At 36.8% G+C, this 24859-nt stretch overlaps 2 protein-coding genes across 7 annotated transcripts in view; one reads left to right on the top strand and one right to left on the bottom strand.

Moving 5' to 3' along the window:
• The window catches only part of GREB1L (GREB1 like retinoic acid receptor coactivator), a 219994-nt gene extending 217713 nt beyond the window's left edge, over positions 1–2281 (bottom strand). For 3 of the 6 annotated variants that reach the window (XM_016161519.2, XM_016161775.2, XM_016161923.2), the window contains exon 1: positions 2182–2281. The gene's annotated coding sequence lies outside the window, so the exon portion shown is untranslated. The remainder of the gene's footprint in view (positions 1–2181) is intronic. The other 3 variants (XM_016161694.2, XM_016161846.2, XM_016162016.2) reach the window with 1 other exon arrangement.
• Positions 1517–24420, top strand: LOC118609927 (nascent polypeptide-associated complex subunit alpha, muscle-specific form-like). The gene is made up of 4 exons (XM_036229025.1): positions 1517–1837; positions 1906–2884; positions 18878–19013; positions 21886–24420. The coding sequence occupies exons 1-4, from the start codon at positions 1517–1519 to the stop codon at positions 21950–21952; spliced, it is 1503 nt and encodes a 500-aa protein (XP_036084918.1). The 3' UTR covers positions 21953–24420.
• Positions 24421–24859: the final 439 nt, after the last annotated feature.

Genomic DNA, 24859 nt, shown 5'->3' with positions numbered 1-24859 from the left:
ATCCTTAGCCTATCTTTGGACACCTACAGAAACTACTATTTTAAACACAGAATTCTGGAGTTAGAAGGACCCTTAAAAGCCCAGTAGTTCAATTCCTTTATCTGAGGGGGAAACAAAAGCATTTCTAAGAAAGCAACTTCATTTAGCTAGAGCATATCCAGGCCTGGAACTAAGAGATGTGAACAAATGTCTTAAACTTGGCCTCCAAATTTCAGCCTTACCATTAAAATTTTTATGTTATCATGTTAGAAGAAGTATACATATGTCATTTTAATGTCTTTATATACACACTGCACTTAACAGAGTTAACTATGGCTCTCATTCTCTACTTCATACAGAGTTCCAAAATGGAGGATAAATTCAACAAAGATTATAAAAACCAAGTGTACAGAAACTGGTGATGGAGGGGGGATAATAGTTTAATAGTTCTGCTTTCTACTGAATACTTGTTCTAAGATTTTTAGCACTCTAATTGATTTTCAAATGTAATAAGTGTCTGCCTTAGGCCAAATAAAAGGTTGTAATGTCATCGTGAATGGATATCAAATTAACAGCCATCGCCAGTGATATATAGTTTTCTTGTATTTAGTTCCTTTCTTCTTTTATTTCCACAGTGTAATTTTATTTTAATAGGAGGGATATACAAGAAATTGACAACAGTGTTTGCCTCTGAGGAGGGGGACTAGGGCATTGGGAGTATGAGGTGGGCTTACTTTACACAATTTGAAAATTCTACCTTATGTATATTACTGTTCTATATACATTAGTGAAAAAAATGTCCTTTAAACACACTTCTACTTGTGTATAATTCTATTACTAAATATCTTCATTAATACAATGATTTTTAATCTTTTTCTCTTTTAAGTAAGTCTTCAGTATTCCAGTTTGTAAAACCACGTAGAAATATTCCAAAAGAAAAAAAAAACCAATACAGTCACATAATTCGAAGCATAAGAAAATATACAGAGTAATGAGAGGTTTTTAAGGGGCCCTTTAATTCAAAACCTTTTTGTGCAAAAGCTCTTCCCCATATTTAAATGGTTATGTTTTAAAAAAGAGATTTAACCGAGATTTCCCCATCTCAAAGGGGAAGGGGACACTAAAGGTGTGAAAAAATGAAAATGAAAATTTAGTTTCTATTCTCTCTGCCGGACAGAGGGCCAGCCATAAAGGAAAGGAGCATGACTGAGAGTTTCTCCAGGATGCGTCCGCCTCAGATGGAGGCAGCAGCTGTTCCCGTGCACATGAACGATGTTCTGAACCTTACATGGACTCGATTAAACTAAGAAACCCCACGAACGCAATCTATACAGACGATTTCTTTTAATGGAGCTCGGAAGAGAGGCTGAGGGCATTGATTCACTTTAGCCAACCGCTTCATCATCACAACCTTGCCCGGCCAGGGCACACACCTCACTCGCTTCGCTGTCTACTTTGTCAGGGTCAGCTGTCAACACAACCCTTTGTGTCTCAGTCAGAATAAGAGTGTCCCTCAGCCACTCACCGAAATATGGAAATGACGGCCGAAGACACGCGAGTGCGCCCGCGAAGAAGTGACATTTGGTGTGGAGGAAAGAAACCCAGGGACACTGAGCAAACGCCCAGCCACCGCTGGAAGCTCTCGACTTTCCCCAGCTGGGCTCTCTCCATTCCGTCGGAGTCACCTCCGCGCCTCCTTACCTGTGCCCACTCGCCCCCACTCGCTCGCAACCCCTCCGCCCCCGAAAGACCAGTGGGCGCCGCGCCCCCCGCCGCCGCCGCCTCCGCCTCGGCGCTCCCGCGCGCCGCAGCCCCCTGCACCCCACGCTCGGGCTTCCGCGCTCCCGCCACAAAGGCGGTGAGGAGAGCTCGGGGTGACAGGCCTTCGGCCTCCGAGCGCGGACCGCACGGGCTGGGTCCCCTCAGGGCGCTGACGCGAGGCGGTGCAGAGGACGGGGTCGGATCTGGGCTGGCACCGGCGCCGGCCCTCGCCACACAAACACGCTGGCGCTCACATCCCCGCTCCGCCTTCCTAGCTCTCCAGGAAAAGTCCGCCGCAGCGCTTCCCGGCGCAGGCAGGGTGTCCGCAGCCCGCCAAAGGGGAGCTCCTGCCGGGCAGAGGCGTGCGCTCGCGCCCGGCTGGCGACCTCTCACCTCCCCGCCTCCCCGCGCCCGCGCTCCGGAGTCCCCGCAGCCGCTCACCTGGCCCTGGCGTGGCGCGAGGGCAGGACCAGGGGGTGGCCCGCGCCTTGGCCGGGCCCGTCTCCCCACCCCCAGTCAGGGTCCCAGCGCTGCGCTCCGCTCGCTCGGGCCGCCCTCCTCCGAGGTGCTAGCGCCGCCGGTGGCTGGCGTCTCTCTGGCAGGCGCGTTGGCCGCGCGCTCAGTTCCCCGGGGCGGAGCGAGGCGCCGGCTGCCGCGGCCGGAGGCGGATTCCTCAGGTGCTGCCCCTCCCGTTTCCCCGGAATCTCCGCGGACCCCCGCACTCCCGTCGCCCCCCCCCCACCGCCACCGCCTGGCTTCTCGGCCTCCTGCAGCCTCCGCGAGTGGCCTTTGGGGCTCCCTTGCCCACCTCGACTGTCGTGGGCGCACATTGTCCTACCCACTCTCTCCCTAGACGCCCCACCCATAGAGTGGCGCCTGGACTCCACTGTTTTCACGCCTCCATTTCCAAACTCCCTGGCACAAATGATGGGTGTGGCCACTGTGGGGTGTGGAGGGTGGTGCTGTGGAGGGGGTCTTCTGGAAGGAAGATTGCCTCCCAGTGCGGCCGACACGCGCAGCCAAGAAAAATTTTCTCGCGGATTCTGCGTTCATTCAGCGTGCTCTCGCCTCATTACGCAATTGCTTTCCCTGCCCAGAGGACGGCGGCTAAGGGACCATAAGCGTGAACTCGGCCTGGGCAACGGTGGGTCAAAACCCCTTGGCCTTTTGCATGAAGAGGGTAGGGCGGGGGCAGGACGCGGACAACACCAAACAACCCCGGAACTCCGGGCCAGAGCCAACTTTTGCACCTCCTGGTTGAGTACGCCCTCCCGCTCGCGGACCGGCCGGGCGCTCAGGGAGGCTGCCGGCTCGCCATGGTTCGTCCCTAGCCTCCCGGACCAAAAGGGATACTGCGTCCCAAGGGCAGCCACTTCCAGGGGACGCTGCAGGATCAAACGTTCTCGAGTGATGCTGCGGACCAGTAGTGACAGATTTAGCTCCACTTTTCACAGCTGATGGGTTTTGTTATTAGAGATGTAGCTCCGTTTTTTTAAACTCTCATTGTTGCGGGGGATAGGCAACTAGATTACTTTACTGGATTGCCCACAATCTCCATGGCTGGGTGTGGTGGAATAGTTTAGGTAAATAAAAGTTGACGAATTTTTAGTGCCTGTGGGGCAAGTGAAGTCTCAGGTAGCTCAACATGTTCTTGAAAGTGAGGAAGCTACGCTGGCGCCCAGTCCCTGGTGGGTTGGTTATCATTCTATTGTTACAGTTAAAGTATCTTTGTCAATTATAGTTTAGACAGCTTCAACTTAAATCGCTATCAAATGGTCTCTAAGTCAGTACGTTTTGTTTGCTTGTCTTGCCTGTTTTTTAAGAATCAAACTGCTTCCCCCGCCCCTCGCCCCCTTTTCTCTTTTGGTGGAAGGGAAATGACTGCAAGTCTGGCTAGAATCTCTGAAAAATAACTGAAGGCATAGTTCAGTTGTAACTAGCAAAAGTAAGAGACTTGTTTGTGGTTTAGATTGTCTTCCCCTGGGACAACATGCTCTACTGCCATTTTTTTTTTTTTTTAAATCGCTTTGTTCCTTTTGGGGATAAGGAGCAGAAATATTTTTGTTTTGTTTTGTTTTACAATTAAATCCCTATTGCCAGTCTTTAAAAACACATAGAAACAGAAGGGCAGGAAACATGGCTTTCTCTGTCACAACTGTATTCCCAGTTTTGGATCTTGCCCACAATACAGGCTTATTAGTAAATGAAATCAATATGGTTTTTCAATAACTACAACATAGAAAGGTGCAGATGATTAGAAGAAGTACAATTCAACATATAAAAAAGGAATCCAATGTCAGCAAACTCACTATAAGAACTGGATATATATGGTGGAAAGAAGCAGAAACCTAAGATTTCTAGTTCACCTAGCGAATATAAACTAAGCTCACAAGAGATTAAAGCAGGTGAGAATTTTTTGAAAAATCCAATCCTTCACAAGGTCTGTAGAGCTAGGAAAGGGGTCACCTTCCATTTTAAAGTTAAAGAAACTAGGAACAATGAGCAGCCTTAAAACCACAGTTTGGTTTTCTCTCAGTTTAGCTCAAGGACAATTGTTGAGTGCAAAGCTCACTAGACTCTGGAGATGTGAAGGCAAAATTTGGCATAGTTGTTCAAGGACCTTAGACTAATATTACAGGACTCTGGTATTCATTCTTTATTCATTCAACAAATATTTATTGAGCACCTACTGTGAGCCAGATGGTGTAGTGGGAACTGGTGATTCATCAGTAAACAAGACAAGTCCCTAAGAAGGTTAAAAGTTAGTGATGGTAATCTATCTATATTCTAGCATATTGAAAACATTTTGATATCTCCTTTTTTAGATAATACATTTCCTTGCCCCTAATTTGTGTATATGTCTTGTCTCCCCTTCAGGGTTTACATATCGCTCATCATGCCCAATAGATGTCTGTGATTATAAAATATGATAGGGATAAGAGTGAACACTCTGGAGTTAAGCCCCATAGTTTTAAATCCTGACTTCAAGACTTAACTATTATGTATTCCTGACCAAGTTACTCAATTCTCATCTGTAGAATTTCATAACAGTACATAACTCAAGGAGTAGCTATGTGAAATTAAGAATGCATTTTGCCTAGCACACTGTAAAATGTTAAATGCTACCATTGTCTACAAATCCCTCCATTCTTCCCCATAATGATTTCTAAGTGCTTCTCCATAGATACCCTGCATTAGAATCCAAGCTCAGTGGAAAACGTGAGACTGAGAGCAGTCAGGGTCCTTATAAATAATAGTATCTTTCTGAGTAGTTATTGTGACTATCCTCTCCTCAGCAATGGGGGAAGTTCTATGACTACATCCTTGTTCTGCTTTCAAGGATAAGCATTCTTTTGCATAAATTTCTGTGGCCCTTGCCTCCAACCCTGGAAGGCTCTTCCTTGTTCATTATTCTTCATGGCCACATTTGAAGTGGCACTGAGAAGTAAGCCCTCCTTGGAGACTTCGCAGTTTTCATAGCCCATTTCCTGCTGGTGTAAGTTTGGGGTCCTGAGAGTTCTTTTACAGTTAAAGGTTTTGAAAGGCCAGGCTTGGGGCTGGTTTGGCCATAACATCCCTTCAGACACTTAGTAGACTTCATATTTATTTGCTTCCTTTGAGTTTCCTGTGCGGATTGTCACACCCAAAGTTCTTTTCCTGGACATAGTTTCAAATACTTTATTTCTTTGCTTCCTCACCCTATTCCTTTTTCTCTCAACTTTAGGCTTGAGGTTTGGTGGCTCAGCACCTTGTGCACCATCAACCACTATTTCCTATGAAGAAGGGGGCTACTACTTTCCCCCTAAGCCAGTTCACTGGAGGGGAAAACAAACCCCCAACATACGACATCCTCAGAGGGTAAGACCCACTGTGGGGAATTGAACAGTGGTTTCTCTAATTCCAGGTAGGATGGCAGTTACCAATACTCAATGACCTAGATCTCCACTTATAAATATGAACAGATAAAAATATCACTACTCATAAAGAGAAAATCCACTATTCGAAAGAAGAGGGCTAAGTTATTCACTAAAATGGAGTTAATGCAGGAAATAGAAAAAAATTTTTTTAAATCTTGTTGATGTTCTTAGTGATATTTAAAAAGTGACAAGGGCAGTTGTCATAAAAACGGAGAAATCTGAGAACTAGAATATCCTTGGAAATTTAAAAACAAATAGTTAACTTGAAAGACTCTAGAAGCAGTTAATAAAAAAAGATATTGTTAAAAACTGACAACGAATTATAAGACCATCTCAAAGAGTCCATCCGGAGTGCAGAGTAAAAGATAAATAGAAATTATGAAAGGAAGGATAAAAGAAATTTTAAAATAGATCCAAGAGATCCAATTTTTAAACACTGGATGTTTTAAAATAGATATTATATATTAATATAATTATATAATATCAAGTTTATAGTATAGATATTTTTATACTACAAAATATTGTTGAAAGAAAAAAAGAAAATCTAAATAAATGGAAATATATCTGTATTGATGGAGTTGACTTAATGTTAAAGTGGAAATACTCCCCAAACTGATCAACAAATTCAATACGATCCCTATCGAAATTACAGCTGCTTTCTTTTCAGAAATTGACAAACTGACCTTATATATGTAATTCATATGGAAATTCTAGGGACTCAGAATAGCCAAAATAATTTATTTAAAAAAATAAGGAAGTCGGAACATGCACTTCCCAATTTCAAGCCTCATAACAAAGCTACAGTAATCAAGACAGTGTGGTACTAGCATAAAGATAGACATATGGATCAATGGAATAGAATTAAGAGTCCAGAAATAAACCAATGCATCTATAGTTAATTGATTTTTAACATGGGTGTCAAAACAATACAATGGATAAAGAATTGACTTTTTAAGAAATGGTGCTGGGACAACTAGATACCCATATACAGCAGATAAAAAATTAATTCAAAATGGATCTTAGATATATAGTAGACCCCCCTTATCTGCAGGATATATGTTCCAAGACTCCTGGTGGATGCCTGTAACCACGGATAGTACCAAAACTTTTCTCTCTCTCTCTCTCTCTCTCTCTGCATATATATATATATATGTATGTATATATATATATGTATATATATACACACACACATACACATACACACACACACATACCTATGATAAAGTTTAAAAATTAGGCACAGTAAGAGATTAACAGCAACTTATAATTAAATAGAACAATTATAACTATATACTGTAATAAAAGTTATGTGAATGGCTTCGGGGCCATTATTAAGTAAAATACAGGTTACTTGCACACAAGCACTGTGATACTCTGATAGTCAATCCGATAACTGAGATGGCTACTAAGTGACTAATGGGTGGGGAATGTGTATACAGCATGCATACACTGGACAAAGGGATGATTCACATGCCAGGCAGGACAGAGCAGAACAGCTTGAGATTTTATCACACTACTCAGAATGATGCACAATTTAAGTTTTAGAATTGTTTACTTCTGGAATTTTCCATTTAATATTTTCAGACTTTGGTTGGCTACAGGTAACAGAGACGATGGAAAGCAAAATCGTGGATAAGGGGGGAACTACTGTAATAGAGACCCAAAACAATAAAACTTTTTATAGAGCTATTTGACACTGGATTAGGCAGTAGTTTAACATGATACCAAAGGCACAGGCAACAAAGGTAAAACTAGATTTACTGATTCATGAAATTAAAAACTTTTGTGTATCAAAGAACAGTATCCAAAACATGAAAAGAAAACCTACAGTATGGGAGAAAATATTTGTAAGTCATATATCTGATAAGGATCTGTTATCTAGAATATATAAAGAACTCTTACAATTCAATAGTTAAGACAAATAATTCAAATGAAAAATAGACAAAGGATTTGAATAGACTTTTCTCCCTTATGGATCAGTGGAATAGAATTGATCCATATGGATCAATGGAATAGAATATATCCGCCCCCAGGATATTCAATGGCCAATAATCACACAAAAAGGTGTTCAACATAATTAGTCACTAGAGAAACTGAAGTCCAAAACACAATATAGCATTTTACATGCATTAGCAAAAACAATTAGCAAAAACAAACAAGCAAAACAGAAAATAACAGGTTACATACAATGAAATATTATCGCTTTAAAAAGGAAGGATATTCTGAAATATGCAGCATCTTGTAGGAAATCTGAAGACATTAAGTGAAATAAACCAGTCACAAAAGGACAAATACTATATGCTTCCATTCATATGAGGCACCTAGAGTAGTCAAATTTATAGAGACAGAATGGTGGTTGAACTGGGGCCAAAGTGGAAATAGGGAGGTGATGAGGAGTTATTGTTTAATGGACATGCTTAGGGTTAGGGATAGAATTTTAGTTTGGGAACATGAGAAAAGTTCTGGAGATAAATGGTGGTGATGGTTCACAACAATGTGAATGTACTTAATGTCATGAAATTGTACTCTTAAAATGGTTAAAATGATAATTTTTATGTTATATATAGTTTGCCATATTTTTTAAAGCTCTAAAAAATTTTTTAAAGATATAATAACAAATGTTAGCAAAGACATGGAGAAACTGGAACCATTATACATTACTGGTAGGAATGTAAATGCAAAATGGTGTAGTCACTGTGGAAAACAGTATGGACTTTCTCAAAAAGTTAAACAGAGTTATAATATGACCCAATAATCTCACTCAAGAGAATTTAAAACATATATTCACACAAAAACTTGTATATGAATGTTTATAGTAGCAGTATCCAGAGTAGTCAAAAAGTGGACACAACCCAAATGTGCATCAACAGATAACTGAATAAACAAAATGTTGTATATACATACAACAGACTATTATTCAGATTTAAAAAGTAAGGAAATTCTGACACATGCTACAACATGAATGAACCTGGAGAACATTATGCTAACTTGCTTTTAAACTCTTTAGATTATCTTATAATATCCTCTTTAAATGCTTGCATTTTCTCGTAGATAGCTTTAATAGAAAGATCATGAAATCTGTGATTTCTTTGAGCTTATACAGAACTAGTTGTTGGAATTTGTTGTTTCTTTGATAGGTTTTCTGAGAAGTTACGTTTTTCTTTTTACTTTTTTGCTTATATATCTTTCCTCCTTTTCATTTATTTCTTTCCAGTTTTTTAAACACACACACATGTTCCATGATGATATTTTCTTGCTATCATTACTTTCGTTTGAAGTTAATTTTGTTTGCTGAGGAATAGTGTGGGGTGGAGGGATAAAGAAAGGTCAAGAAAAAAAAAAAAGATGAATTTCTGCAGCCCAGGTGTAATTTCAATACTTTTGTCATTGATGCACTCTCATCAAGTTTGATATATCCTTTCCCAATAGGCATGTCCTCTTTTAGTTTTTGACATTCAAGAAAATAGCATTATGTACAGCAAAGCTTCTATGCCACCGGCTCTTTCTCCCATGATCTAACAATCATTTCCCCTCCCCCTTCCATCTTACCTCTGACAGAGGCGAGGTTGTTAATGATAAAAATGACATAATTAACATTACTTCTTCAGCTTTATTTTCCTCAGATATTTTGTGATATGCAATTTGGTTTTATTGGAATATTCCCAGCTTTTACTGAGACCAAGCCACACTCTGATAAAATGATCTTAAACATGTTTTCAAGTCTCTGACACTCTAATCCAGAGCATGAGGCTCCTACTGAATTCTTAAGCACCCTCTTTCTCTTGGTCTCAAGCTTTAACAGCATTTGGCATGTTTTATAATTTGTGGTTTGGGATTGTGATTTATGGTTAGTGTATATGTCAACCTGGCTAAGCTAAAATGCTTAGTTTTTTAATCACATAATAATCTAAGCATTGTTGGGAAGGTATTTTGTAGATGTAGGTACTATCTACAGTTTACTTTAGGTAAAGGAGATTAATTACCCTAGATATATGGGTAGGCCTCATCCAATCAGTTGAAAGGCCTTAAGAGCAAAACGGAAGTTTTCCTGAGGAAAAAATTGTGCCTCAAGATGGCAATATTAGCTACTCCCAGAGAGTTTCCAGCTTGCTGGTCTACCCTACAGATTTCAAAATTGATAGTCTCTGTGATCATATGACCCAATCCCATGAAATATATATGTGTTGAAAATACCTTTTATGATTTCGTGTCATGTCTTTTTGCTTTCTTTATGTCTTTTGACGAGTAGAAATTCTTAATTTGAACTTGTCTGTTTTTCAGACTTTTACCTTTTATAGTTTATACATTTTGTTTAAATTTTCTCTACTCCAAAGCCTTAAAGACATTTCCTGACATTTTCTAAAATGTTTTAATTAATTAATTAATTAATTTATGGTGACATTGGTTAACAAAATCCAATAAGTTTCAGCTGTACACCTTAATAGTAAGGCATATATATATTTACACTGTGTGTTCACTTTCCATAGTTGGATTTCTTTCTGTCACCACATATGTGACCCCCTTTACCCCACCTAGCTTCCCGTTTCCCCCATCCTTTACCCTCTGGTAACCACTAATCTATAGTCCATGTCCATGAGTCTCTGTTTGTTTGTCTTGTTCATTTGTTGATTTTAGGTTAATATCCCACGTATAAGTGATATCATGTGATTTTCAATCTTCTCTGTCTGGTTTATTTCACTTAGCATGATTATCTCAAGGTCTGTCCATGTTGTCATAATGGCAGTATTTCATCACTTCTTATGGCTGAGTAATATTCCATTGCATATATGTACCACAGCTTCTTTAGCCAATCATCTATCGTAGGACACTTCGGTTGCTTCCGTGTCCTGGCCACTGCTATGAACATCAGTATGCAAATCTTTTCGGATATGATTTTTCAAGTCTTTGGGGTAAATACACAGTAGAGGGATTGCTAAATCATATGGTAGATCAATTCTCAGTTTTTTGAGGAAACTCCATACTGTTTTCCATGGTGGCTGTACCAATTTGCAGTCCCACCAGCAGTGTATGAGGGTTCTTTTTCTCTGTATCCTCTCTAACATTTGTTATTACTTGTCCTATTGATTATAGCTATTCTGACAGGTATGAGATGGCATCTCATTTTGGTTTTGATTTGCAATTCCCTAATAGCTAGTGATGTTGAACATCTTTTCATATATTTGTTGGCCATTCGTATGTCCTCTAGGGAGAAGTGCCTGTTTAGGTCTTCTGCCCATTTTTTTGATTGGATCATTTGTGGGTTTTTTTGCTGTTATTGAGTTTTATGAGTTCTTTGTATATTTTAGATATAAAGCCCTTATCAGAGGTGTTGCTTGCAATATATTTTCCCATTCAAATGGTTGTCTCTTTACCTTGTTGACAATTTCTTTTGCCTTTTGCCTTTAAGCTTTTTAGTTTGATGTAGTCCCATTCATTTATTTTAGCTTTTATTTCTCTTGCTTTTGAGGTCAAATTCATAAAATCCTCTTTAAGTCCAGGGTCCTTGAGTTTCATTCCTATGTTTTCTTCTATGCATTTTATTGTTTTAGGTCTTATATTTAGGTACTTTATCCATTTTGAGTTAATTTTGGTGTGTGGTGATAGACAATAGTCTAGTTTCATTCTTTTGCAGGTGGCTTTCCAGTTTTGCCAGCATCATTTATTGAAGAGACTTTCCTTTCTTCACTGTATGTTTTTGGCTTTTTTGTCGAAAATCATTTGCCCATATAAATATGGGTTTACTTCTGGACTCTTGATGTTGTTCCACTGGTCTGTGTGTCTGTTTTGCCGCCAATACCATGCCATTTTGATTACTGTCACTTTGTAGTATAATTTGAAGTTGGGCAGAGTGCTGCCTCCAGCCTCATTCTTTTTTCTTAGAATGGCTTTGGCAATTCGGGGTCTTTTGTGTTTTTATACAAATCTGATGATTTTTTTTTTCTATTTCTTGAAAAAATGCCGATGGGATTTTGATGGAGATTGCATTAAATCTGTATAATGCTTTAGGTAATATGATCATTTTAACTATGTTGATTCTTCCAATCCAAGAACATGGAATATCCTTCCTTTTCTTTGTATCTTCTTTTATTTCTTTTAATAGGATCTTATAGTTTTCATCATATAGGTCCTTCACATGTTTCGTTAAATTTATTCCTAGGTACTTTATTCTTATTGTTGCAATTGCAAAAGGAATTATTTTTTCCACTTCTTTTTCTGACACTTCATTATTAGAATATAGGAACACTATATATTTTTAAACATTGATTTTGTATCTAGAAAATTTACTGTATTTGCTTATTGTTTCTAGTAGTGTTCTTGTGAGTCTTTAGGGTTTTCTATATAGAGAATTATGTCACCCACAAATAGTGAGAGTTCGACTTCGTTTCCTATTTGGATGCCTTTTATATCTTTCTCTTAGGCAAGCATTTGCTAGGACCTCTATTGTTATATTAAATAACAGTAGCAATAGTGGACAGCCTTGCCCTGTTCCTGATCTTAGAGAGAGGTTTTTAGTTTTTCATCATTAAATATAATGTTGGCTAAGGGTTTGTCATATATGGCCTTTATTATGTTAAGGTACTTTCCTTCTATACTGATTTCGTTAAGGGTTTTGATCATAAATAGATGCTATATCTTTTTAAAGGCTTTTTCTGCATCTATTGATATGATCATATGATTCTTATGTTTTAATTTGTTTATGTGGTGTATCACATTAATTGATTTGCATATATTGAACCATCTCTGTGCCTCTGGGATGAAGCCTACTTGATTGTAGTGTATAATCTCTTTAATATGTTGCTGTATTCGGTTTGCTAGTATCTTAGGATTTTTGCATCTGTGTTCATGAGAGATATTGATCTGTAGTTTTCTTTTTGTGTGTTATCTTTACCAGGTTTTGGTATCAGGGTAATATTGGCCTCATAAAATGAGTTGGGAAGTATTGATTCCTCTCTAACTTTTTGGAATAGTTTGAGGAGAATAACTATTACATCTTCTTTGAATGTTTGGTAGAATTCACTGGGGAAGCAATCTGGTCTTGGATTTTTACTTTTTGGTAGGTTTTCTAATGATCATTTTAATTTTCATCCTGCTGATCAGTCTATTTAGATTTTCCAGTTATTCTTCTTTTAATTCCCCCCCAACCCCACTTTCACCCCTGACATATGGATGTAGCTGTCTCCTCTTAAGAACTGGATCTCTGAAGGCAGGGCACCTCCTCCCACGTGCTTGTGACATGGCATGCCCAGGGTTTGGGCAGTGGTTCTGCTGGGGCTTGAACCCAGGACCTTCTGCATGTAAAGCAGACATGCTAACCATTACTCTGTGGAACCATCCTTCCAGTTCTTGATTCAGTCTGGGAAGGTCATATTTTTCTAAATACTGGCCCATTTCTTTTAGGTTATTGAATTTGGTGTTATATATTTTTTCATAGCATTCTTGTATGATACTTTGTATTTCTGCGGTGTCTGTCATAATTTCCTCTCCTTCATCTCTTATTTTGTTTATTTGTGTCTTTTCTCTTTTTTCTTTAGTGAGCCTAGCTAGAGGTTTGTCAATTTTATTAACCTTCTCAAAGAACCAGCTCTTTGTTGCATTTATTTTTTCTATTGTTTTTGTTTGTTTGCTTGTTTTCAATTTTATTTATTTCTGCTCTAATTTTGATTATTTCATTCCTTCTGCTGACTTTAGACTTCATTTGTTCTCCCTTTTCTAGTTTTTTAGGATGAAGCATTAGGTTGTTTATTTGGGCTCATTCTTGTTTTAGGGGATAGGCCTGTAATGATATGAACTTTCCTCTTATGACCACGTTTGCCATGTCCCAAAAGTTTTGAGATGTTGTGCTATTATTATCTTTTGTTTCTATGTGTCTCTTGATCTCTCTTTTTATAAAATATTTAAAGTTTTTGTTTTCACATTTAAGTTCTTATTCCAGCTGAAACTGACTCTTTGAAAATATAATATGAGGTAGCACTCCAATTTAATATTTTCCATAAGGATAATGAATAATCTCAGCACCATTTATTGCATAGTGTCTTTTACTTTACTCATGAATACACCCATCTGTCACTTATCATATTTTCATAGATGCACAACTTTGTGCCTAGGTTTTCAACTAGCTTATCATTTTAAACCTAAAATTCTACCATTGACTTCTCATATGCTCATACACTATTTAAATCCTTTAGATATATTTTTTAAAGATTTTTATTAAAATATAGCTAACACAATATTGTATTAGTTTCAGATGTATGCCAGTTATTTGATATTTTTATACCTAAAGAAGTGATAACCATCTGACACTATATAATGCTATCACAATATTATTGACTATATTCCCTATGCTGTATACCATATCCCTATGACTTATTTGTTTTATACTTAGAAGCTGGAACTTATTTTTATTTCTTTTCACCTTCCCCCAAGTTTTTGATTTTTCATTTACAGTTGACATTCAATATTATTTTATATAAGTTTCAGGTGTACAGCTTAGTGGTTAGATATTTATATAATTTACAAAGTGATCCCCATGACTATTTTATTACCCACCTGACTCTATACATAATTATTACCATGTCATTAACTATATTCCCTGTGCTTTACTTTACATTCTCTTGACTTTTGTAACTACCAATTTGTGCTTCTTAATCCCTTCATTGTTTTCGCCCCACCTCCCTGACCCTCTCCCACCTGGCAACCATCAGCTTGTTCCTTGCATCTATGAGTCTGTTTCTATTTTGTTTGTTTATTTTGTTTTTTAGGTTCCACATATAAGTGAGATCATATGGTATTTGTCTTCCTCTGACTTATTTTACTTAGCATAATACCTTCCAGGTCCATCTATATTGTCGCAAATTGTAAGATTTCATTCTTTTTATGGCCGAGTAATAGTCCGTTGTATATACGTACCACACCTTTATCCAATCATCTGTTAATGGGCACTTAGGTTACTTCCCTATTTTAGCTATTGTAAATAGTGCTGCAATGAACATAAGGGTGCATATATCTTTTTGAATTAGTGTTTTGGATTTCTTTGTATAAATACCCAGAAGTGGAATTGCTGATAGTTCTATTTTTAATTTTTGAGGAAACTCCATACTGTTTTCCATAGTGGCTGCACCAATTTTCAATTCCACCAACAATGGACAAGGGTTCCCTTGTTTGTTGATTTATTAGGTCTGTCTTGTGTCATCAATTAACAAAGAATTGGCCTCTTTCTAATTGCCATATCCAATAGTATTTTCTTAGTTCCCATTCTTTTGAACTTCAAGGCATTATTTAACAAATATCACTATTACTTCCCACTAACACTGTCCCCTACTTTAATTTTTATTGCTCTGTATTTCTTGGTTCTCTTTTTACTTTTCCTTATCTGGCTCTTTGATAACTGCTCTGAAATTTTATCTCTATATATATTTCTTTGACAATTTCAAGCACTTTCATATTTTCAACTTTCACCTCTTTTCTAATTCATCCATTTGCTTCAGAGGGATGTCCACACCTATAATTGATGGTTAAATATTTCCACATGTTTGGCCCTTTCTTAACATTGGGCATTGAACTCAAGATATCAAAAGTTGACTTCACCCCTCTTCTCAAGCCTGCATCTCTTGATTACACATAGTTTTCCTGACATTATAATCTTCCCTGTCAAATTAGGTCCAAAAGTCAGAGTTGTAAATTAGATTCTTCACCTTCCTTTGTCTACCACCTCAACCAATGAGTAAATACTACATATTCTTCCTCGGACATGTTTATCCAAAGAAATCCTTACTTTTCTAACTCTCGCCCTCTCATTTAGAACTATGAAGGAAGCCTTCTAGAGGCCCACCGAGATGACTATCATTCAATTCTGAGGACATCAGAAATACCTCATTAAAAATACAGGATAAGCATTGGAGAGGTTGTGGGGAAAACGAAACCCTTATACACTACTGATGGAAATGTAAATCAGTACAGCCCCTATGGAAAACAGTATGGAGGTTCCTCAAAAAACCAAGAATAGAATTATCATATGGCTCAACAATCCCTCTTCTGGGTATTTACCCAAAAAACTTGAAAACATTTATCCGCAAAAATATATGCACCCTGATGTTCACAGCAGCATTGTTCACAGTTACCAAGACATGGAAACAACCAGTGTCCATCAATAGATGATTGGACAAAGATGTGGTACATATATACAATGGAATATTACTCAGCCACAAGAAAAAATGAAATACTGCCATTTGCCACAACATGGATAGATCGTGAGATTATCAGGCTAAGTGAAATTAAGTCAGACAGAAAAAGTTGAGAACCATATGATTTCACTCATATGTGGGATGTAAAACTAAAAGTAACAAACATGACAAACAAACAGAGACTCATGGACATAGTGGATTAGTGGTTACCAGACAGAAGTCAGGAGGGGAAAGGTAGATAGGGTAAGTAGGGGCTCAAATATTTGGTGGCAGAAGGAAATTTAACTTTAGGTGGTGGACACACAATGCACTATACATATGACATATTGAATTGTACACTTGAAACATATAATTTTATTAGCCAATGTCACTCCCATAAATTTAAAAAATACAGAAACTAGATGGAAGCTAATATTCTAAACTGATAGGGCTTAAGAAAAAACTGCTTTATGTATTTCTAATAAATAGGTTTTGAATCAGTCTATTTCTCTCCATCCCTCTTGTACCCATCCCAGTCTAAAAGTCAGTAGCATCATTTTCCTAGACTACTTCATTAGGTGCTTGGCTAGCTCTGCAATCACTCAGGTTTGCTTGCAACCCAGATTTCCCCCCGCAGTGATCAGAATGGTCTTTAGAAATAAAAATCTGATCATATCCCTCCTCTGTTTAAAAGTTATATATGGCAATTTTTATATAGTGCTCATAATATGCCAGTCATTCTTCTAAGCTATTTACATGTTTAATTTAATTATTAAAACTTTCTATGGTAAGTACTATTATTATCTTCATTTTACAGAGAAGAAAATTAAGGAACAGACAAGTTAAGTGATTTTTTTCCCCTGACATCCCTGTTAATATGTAGTGTAGCCAAGATATGTGCACTTGGTCATCTATCACGAGTCTACCCTGCCTCTAAGAACATTTCAAGAGCTTCTCATTATCCTTAAGAAAAGGTGCAAAATTAGCCTGATGGTATCTTAAGGCATCTATACTAAAGGAGAGGAGATTTAATGATCTACCTTCAGGAATAAAAATCACAGAAGAAGGTTATTAGGGATTGAATTCTGTCCTCTCAAAATTCGTTTGTTGAAGTCTTTACCTCCAGTACCTCAGAATGTGACATTTGAAAATAGGGTCATTTCAGATATAATTAGTTAAGATGAGGTCAGACTGGAGTAGGACAGCCCACTAATTCAATATGACTGAAGTTTTCATAAAAATGGAAATTTGAATAGATATGCACACAGGTAGAACACTATATGAAGATAAAAGCAGAGACTGGGAAATATATCTATAAGACAAAGAATACCAAAAATTTCTAGCAAGCCACCAGAAGCCAGGATGGAGATATGGAACAGATTTTCTCTAACATCCCTCAGAAAGAAACAGTGCTGATGACATCTTGGATTTCCAGCCTCCAGAACTGTGGGATGATAAATTCCTGTTATTTAAGCCCCCAGTTTGTGGTACTTTGTTGTGGCAGCCTGGGTAAGCTAACATAGAGGTTTCTCAAGACCATCTCAGGCATGGAGTTGTAATTAAGACTGTTAAAGACTTTAAGGAATTTTTTTGCCAGTATAAATTTTTTATTGAGGTATAATTGATATACAACATTGTATTAGCTTCAGGTATACAGCATAATGATTCAATATTTATATATATAGTGAAATGATCACCACAATAAGTCTAGGTAACAACCTTTACCATACATAGTTACCAAATTATTTTTCGTGATGAAAACTTTTAAGATCTACTCTCTTAGAAATCTTAACTATGGTTTCCATGACTTACTGACTTTATAACTGTAAATTTGTACCTTTTGGCTTCTTTCACCCCTTTTGCCCACCCCCATCCCTTGCCTTTTGCTACCACCAATCTAGTTTCTATATCTATGAGTTTTGTTTTTTTTTTTCCAATTCTACATATAAGTGAATCATACAGTATATGTCTTTCTCTGTCTGGTTTATTTCACTTTATATAATGCCCTTAAAGTCCATTCATATTGTCACCAATGGAAAGATTTCATTCTTTTTTATGGTTGAATAATACTCCATTGTATGTGCATACACACACACACACACGCACACATCACACTTTCTCTATTCATTCATCAGTAGACACTTAGGTTGTTTCCGTATCATAGCTATTGTAAATAATGCTGCAATGAATGTGGGGATGTTTATATCTTTATACAAAGGTAGTTATTTCATTTTCTTTGGATAAAGAAATTGCTGGGTCATATGGTAGTTCTATTTTTAATCTTTTAAGGAGCCTCCATACTTTTTCCACAGCAACTACAGCAATTTACATTGCCACCAACAACAGTGCACAAGGATTTTTTTCTCCATATCCTCACCAACATTCGTTGTCTCTTATCTTTTTGATAATAACCATTGTAACAGATGGAGGTGATAACTCATTGTAGTTCTGATTTTCATTTCCTTGATGATTAGTGATATTGAACATCTTGTCATGTACCTGCTGGTCATCTCTATGTCTTCTTTGGAAAAATGTCTATTGAAACCTCTACCCATTTTTAAATTGGATTATTTGGGGGTATTTTTGCTATTAAGTTGTGTGAGCAATCTATATATTTTGGATATTAGAAATTTCTTAACTTTGTAGCTTTTCTATGTTTATTAGATTTTTTAGTGATTAATGATAAACTCATAAAACATAAGAATCAGGTTGTTTGCTTTTGGGTATTTGAGGAAGAAGTAATTTATGAAAACCATGTTTCTCTCTAGCAGCCAGCCTTATGAAAAAAAAAAATCAACAAAGAAGGATGCAACAACAACAATAGCAATATAATAAAAGAAAGATAAGAGGGCTGGCCCTGAGGTCTGCAAATGATAAAAATAAAAAATGAAAGGAGAAGGTAGGGAGCTGCTTGGGCCTAAGAGCCTAGAAGCCTCCGGTTTTTCAACACCTTTAACTTCTCTTGTCCAAAGAATAGCAGCAATCTTTAAGTGGGCCTTTGTATTTCCTGTCTTTGCTCCTGACACTTCTTTAGCTTAAATGTTCATACTTCTTCTTCAGCTACCAGAGCTGGAACCAAGGCAAATCAAGTTTCTGGGGTGCAAAATATAAGGAACAATCATCATCCAGTGCCAACCTTGCATTTCCATCACCCTGAGAGTGAGGGCCTCTGTACATTTTGCACTGTAGGTGCCTGGTGAGTATGACACGGCTTTTTACCCTTCGGTACTCATCTACTCTCTCTCAATAACCCCATTCAAAAGTAGCTATCTTAGTGCTGCCATAACACTCTGCTCATTTTTCTATAACTAAAAGGTTCATATCACTCCATGTCAGAATCTGGATTTAGCCTTGACTTAGTTTATTCTTTCACACTCACATTCAATCCATCAAGAAATTTTCTTGACTCTGCCTTAATAATATGCTCAAGTCTAACTACTTCTCACTCCTGTATGTTACCACCTTGTTCTTAGACCCAGTTTCCATTCACTTGCCTCCCACCTCAATACCACCCTCACACCTGCCCCAGTCAGTACTCCACAAAGTAGTCAAGGGAATCACCTTTTAAAATTTGAGACATCACATCACTCCTCTCTCAAAACCCCCAGATGGTTCCCCTGTGATCCTCAGAATAAAAGCCAATCTCCTTGGTAGGACCAAAGCCTATCTCTCCAACCTGATGTCTGACCAAGTTCTCCTTTTCTCCCTTAGCTCCAATTATATCCTCCAGTTATACTCATTACCCTCCCTAGTGTGCCTCAAGCCCACTCCTGCCTCAGGGCCTTTGCTATTTCCGTTAACTCTGCCCGAACGTGTGTTCACTCAGAAAGTAGCACACTTTACCTCTTAATCTTTTTTAGTTCTCTGCTTAAACAGCTCTTTCTCAGAGAAGATATCTAAAATAGCACCCTCATCACTGCTTTACGTTGCTTTCTTTAATGTTCTTCAAGGTATTTATTATTATCTGTATCTGTATTTTATTTTTTATTTATTTGCATATTATCTGTCTTCTCTACTAGAATGTGTGCTACAAGAGGGCAAAATCTTTTGTCTGTTTCTTTCCATGCTTTATCTTCAGCACCTAGGACTGTGACTGGCATAAAGAAGAAACAAAATAAACATTGAATGGATGGATGGATAAATGGATGGATGGATGGATGGATGGATGGATGGATGGATGGATGGATGGATAAAAGGATGGATGGATATGCATGGATGGATAAATGGGTGATGGATGGATCAATGAGTTCTGCTCAGTTTTATAGCTCTTTTATACCATTGTTTTATCCATTACAAGTCTTTGTGGTAACTGTCAAGATTTCACTCTTCTCTGAATTCCCAAGGCATCTAGCATTGTGCTTTACATTGCGTACATACTCAGTTAGTGTTTGTTAACTTGAATCAAATCTACCTCTTTATAACTTTTTCTCCCTTACTCTCATCCACCATACATAATTCTCCAAGATTAAGCCAATTAAAATACAGGTGTTATCATGTCTATCCCCTACTGAAAATCCTCCAAGGGATTTTTTGACTAAATTTTTTATGAAACTATTATTTTGAGAAATCTTTTTTATTAATGACATACAAGTAGATTACGTACATGCTACTTAATCTTCACAATTCCCCTATAAGACAAGTAAAACTACACTTGACAGATGAGGAAATAGCCTCGAGAGATTCAACACTTTTTCCATGATCAGTTACCTGATAATTGTCTGATCTATCTGATTCCAAGAATGCAGCTGTTTACACTACACTTTGCTATTATTTCCTTGGTTTTCAAAGCCTTTCACAATATGGTTCCTATCTATCTTTTCAATATTACTCCCCTCTTATAGCTAGACACTACTATTAATTCTTAGAAGTGTATTCTTCCTATGAAATTGTGTAAAATAGTGAAAAATGAGAAGTTAGCAATCAGTCAATAATAGGAAAATAATTTAAAAGAAAATCATATTTCACCCCAAAGACTATCCATGAAAGTAATATCTATAAGTTTACTTTGAAATACATCAAAAATAAGATAGATTGAAATACATCAAAAATAGATACATAACAGAGCATGCATAGTAAAATGTTAACTATATCTAATAATCTAAGTGATGAGAATACAGGTATTCATAATAAAATATTTTCAACTCTTCTTATGCTTCAAATTTTCCATAATAAAATCTTTTAAAAATTTGTTTAAAGTAGGGGGAAATTCTTATAATAAAGTTACATTTTAAAGGAACTAAAGAAAATTTACTAAATTGTTAATAGTAGCTGTATTTGGATAGCATTATATGAGTAATTTTTATTTTTTTCTTTTTGTACTTTTTAGTATTTTACAGACGTTTAACGAGCATGTTATCCCGTTCAAATTTAAAAAGTAAAGTTTTCTAAAAAGTAAAAATGCACAGTTAATTGCACTTTACAACCCTATAGTAAAATTATCAGAATTCAGGAGAGAGAATGGGACTTACCAGATAGAAAGAAGCAGATCAAATGGAGAATTGGTCCTATGACTGTCTCTCTGCTTTGATAAATACTACCTGAATTACTTATAGGACTTTACCACCCCCTCCCCTTCATTTTTACTAAAGGGTTTCTATTAAAATATTTTTATTTTTTTCCTTGATGATCAAAAAGTCTATTTCTGGTGAAACTTTTCACACTCGTCTAGGTCCTATTGCTTAGAACTGACTTATATCCATGGAGCCCTTGACAGCAACCGTTCATTGTTATTCACTTTATGTGTTAGTGGAGGCCTCCCAGACATGTGGAGTTGAAGATTTGGTAAATACATCTTGGGGCTTTTTGTAAGAATATTCCCGGAATTCTGGCTCCCTACTGTTAAAATAAATAAATTCTCTACACCAGCATGCCAGAATGGAGTTGGGCTTTGGAGCTAAGGTCAAGGGTAGGGTCAATCAGCAGGGGTTTTACAAAACCTCAGAGGCTATGACATCTCAGTGAAGGGTAAGTTTTTTTCTAATGTAAAAGTAAGTATTTGCAGATTCTTGAAACTAAAGAACAAATGTGACTTGGCCTTCTTTTTTTTTTTTTTTTTTTTTTTTTTGCAGGGAGAGCGTCTCTTTAAAAAAAAAAAAAATCACTCCAGCAGTTATCAGATGGCAAAATCATAATTAAATAAAACTCCAGGTCTTATTTAATAAAAAGGTAACTTTTCTTAGACTTAACTACTGTTTTAATTTGGTAATTTCCCACTATATATCAAACAGAGCCTATTTAATGGACAAATTTAAGCACAAAAAGTTGTCTTCAAGGTAGTATCTTTGGAGAAAACACTAGAAAATCAAGAGAATATAAAATTATTACCAAAAGAAAAATTATTAAGATTAAATTATATACTTGGCACCAAATCGGTACATTAATATAATACAGATTTACTCATAATTGCAATTTGACTTGGGTTGCCTGAGGGAAAAAATGAACATGTGCTTTAAGTTTGCAATGTATAAAAATCATACAGTTCTTATAAATTCTAAATGAAATTAGCACTAGCAAAGTAATTAGGTTTCATGTAGATCTACAACTATCCATTTAATGCAAATCATAGTATTTTTTTTACCCAGAAAAGACATTCTTATTTCCCATATGTAGTTTTCAGAATACAGTCCTACATGATATTTCATTTAAAAATATATTCAATAGTCAAATGAGTTTAGGAAATGGTATATGTTCTACTCTCATCTTAAAAACTCATAATTCAAATAATCATATTAAAGGCTACAAGAAATTCAATGATAAGAATGCAGTGTAATTTTGTCTAACCCAATATTTCTGAGACTTACATGATCATGAAGCTCTTTTTTTGCATACTATCTATTAACATTTTGCGGAACCTCTTTGGGAAATGCCACTCTAGACCAATCCCTTTATTTTTGTAGAAATTGAAGGCCCAGAGGTAAACTGAGTTGCTTAAGGAAACAGTCCTTTATTTAATGAGACTCATAGGTAGTATTTTCATTTTAAAATCAACCTCAATTATTTCTTCTTATTGAAACTTTGCTTTGAACTATCAGTGATTATAGGCAAAAACAATCTAGACTTGCCTTGGTTTCTGCTACTGGACTCTTAGTGAAAACTACTACACACTCCAGTCTTCCCTGACTCTTAAATTGGTTGATGTAAATCAAGTAACTAAGCATCTGATGTAAATTATATTTGGGAGGGTAAGTTACCTATTAATGTCCAAGTTATGAAATATTGCTATATATAGGTCTTCAAAATTGAATAAGGTTTCTATTACCCTACAAAGTCTTCCTCAAAAACCCATTCACAATGATTTTGCCCTTCTCTTATCAATATGAAATTCTGTCTTCTATTGTTACTTACCTGCTCCATTTGTATATCTTATTGCCCTGAACAGATTGCAAGCTCCTAAATGCTAGAACTAATTCTTACTTTTCTTTTGAGTCACCTTAGACACATGATAGATTCTCAAGAAATAGTTTTGAATGACTCACAAATGACCAGTTGAATGAAATAGAAGGAAACCGTAGCCTGAAAAATTGGTAAAGGAGCCCAGCTTTCTACCTTCTTTTTATCTTCGATTCAGAACTCTCCATCTCTCTCTTTCTGCTCTTATGGGTAGCAATAGCCTCTTGTCAATCTTGTCTAGAGGTCCTTGGTAACCTAGGCACCTTTGTTCGAGGGACTTTCTTGAACCTGCCAACATTCCAGTGGATCATTGAGAAACTTATCATATTATCAGGACAAATACATGTCATGCCCAAATCTGTTTAGAGATCAAAGGGGTCTTACTCAATAATAAAATGGAAGTCTGGTTTTGTTTCTATTTCTTTGGCATCAGATTAATTAAGAACATTCTCTAAAAGTACAAAGCAGCTGCTTTTTAACACTCAGTTAAATTGTCTTTCTCAAAGAAAAGCTGATCCCAGAACATGGATAGTTTTGTGTTTTATCCTGTTTTATGGCAAGATCCTAGAGATGTTGCAAAGGAATAAAGGAAATTTCCTATCTTTTCCTGCCACCGATGATCCAGGGTGACTTTGGTTAGAGGACAAGGATTGTACTAAAACCCCAATACCCACAAAATGGGATTTTCCACTATTTCTAGGTATTACAACCTTTGTTATATATGCATCTTGGATTCATAGAGATCAATACTGTCAGATTAACTCATTGTTTTTGACCACAAACAAATCAATGTGTGTTGATTATGTAGGTACCATGTTCTCAACATTGCTGTAGACACTGTGAGGTTATAGAAGATATATAAAGGTATGTAAGATAGTTCCCTTCAAGGATTTACAGTCTAAAGAGATGTGATAAGACTAACATTGAAAACAATGCATGTGTAAAAATGCAGGGTAGTATATATGATCTAGTGCTAACTTGGAGACTTTGGACTTTAACTGCAATGAAAATTCAATGAAGGGGGAGAAGTCACTGGGACTTTCAGTAATGAAGAAAATGGGGCAAAAGATGAGCACTGAAAGAGAAACATGATTAGAGGCAAAGGAAGTAGGCTGTCTATTCCAGTTTCAGGCAACATCATTTTGTTAATTCTTTGAGATGTCCAAATTCTTGATTGCTATAAGCCAGAATATATACAAACAAAACACTTTCAATCACTGAGCTATTACTTTTTTAAAATTACCTTTAATATACTATTATTTTAGTGGTATATAAATAAATTTGCTCAATTTTCTATTTTCCAGTTGTCAGAGTCAGGCCAATAATTTGGCTTATTAGCTTTAAAGTTATTTAGTTATATGCATATAGTTTATTAACAAATAAAAACAAAGTATTCACTATATGCTGGATCTTTTGTTGGGTATTGGAGATAAATGGTGCATAAGTAATCAAGATGTCTGCCAAATTTAAACATGTTGGCGGAAATAGACCTACAAAGAACAACATGATTACAATTATATAGTATGTACCATCAAAGAAAAATATAGATACAAAGCTAGAGTAATCAAAACAGTATGGTACTGGCACAAAAAAACAGATACATAGATCAATTGAACAGAATATGGAGCCCCAAAATAAATCCACTCTTATGTG

This window comes from Rousettus aegyptiacus, unplaced genomic scaffold (genome assembly GCF_014176215.1).
Source record: "Rousettus aegyptiacus isolate mRouAeg1 unplaced genomic scaffold, mRouAeg1.p scaffold_m13_p_12, whole genome shotgun sequence".
In the NCBI taxonomy this organism is placed as follows: Eukaryota; Metazoa; Chordata; class Mammalia; order Chiroptera; family Pteropodidae; genus Rousettus; species Rousettus aegyptiacus.
Note: the sequence above shows the minus strand (reverse complement) of the source record. Positions and strands in the feature narration are given on the sequence as shown.

Coding starts and splice junctions, on each gene's coding strand:
- LOC118609927 (XM_036229025.1), top strand. CDS start 1,517: ATGACGGCCGAAGACACGCGAGTGCGCCCGCGAAGAAGTGACATTTGG. Junction 2,885..18,877: donor TGAACTCGGCCTGGGCAACG/GTGGGTCAAAAC, acceptor CTTCTTCTTCAG/CTACCAGAGCTGGAACCAAG. Junction 19,014..21,885: donor TTTTGCACTGTAGGTGCCTG/GTGAGTATGACA, acceptor TTTTTTTTGCAG/GGAGAGCGTCTCTTTAAAAA.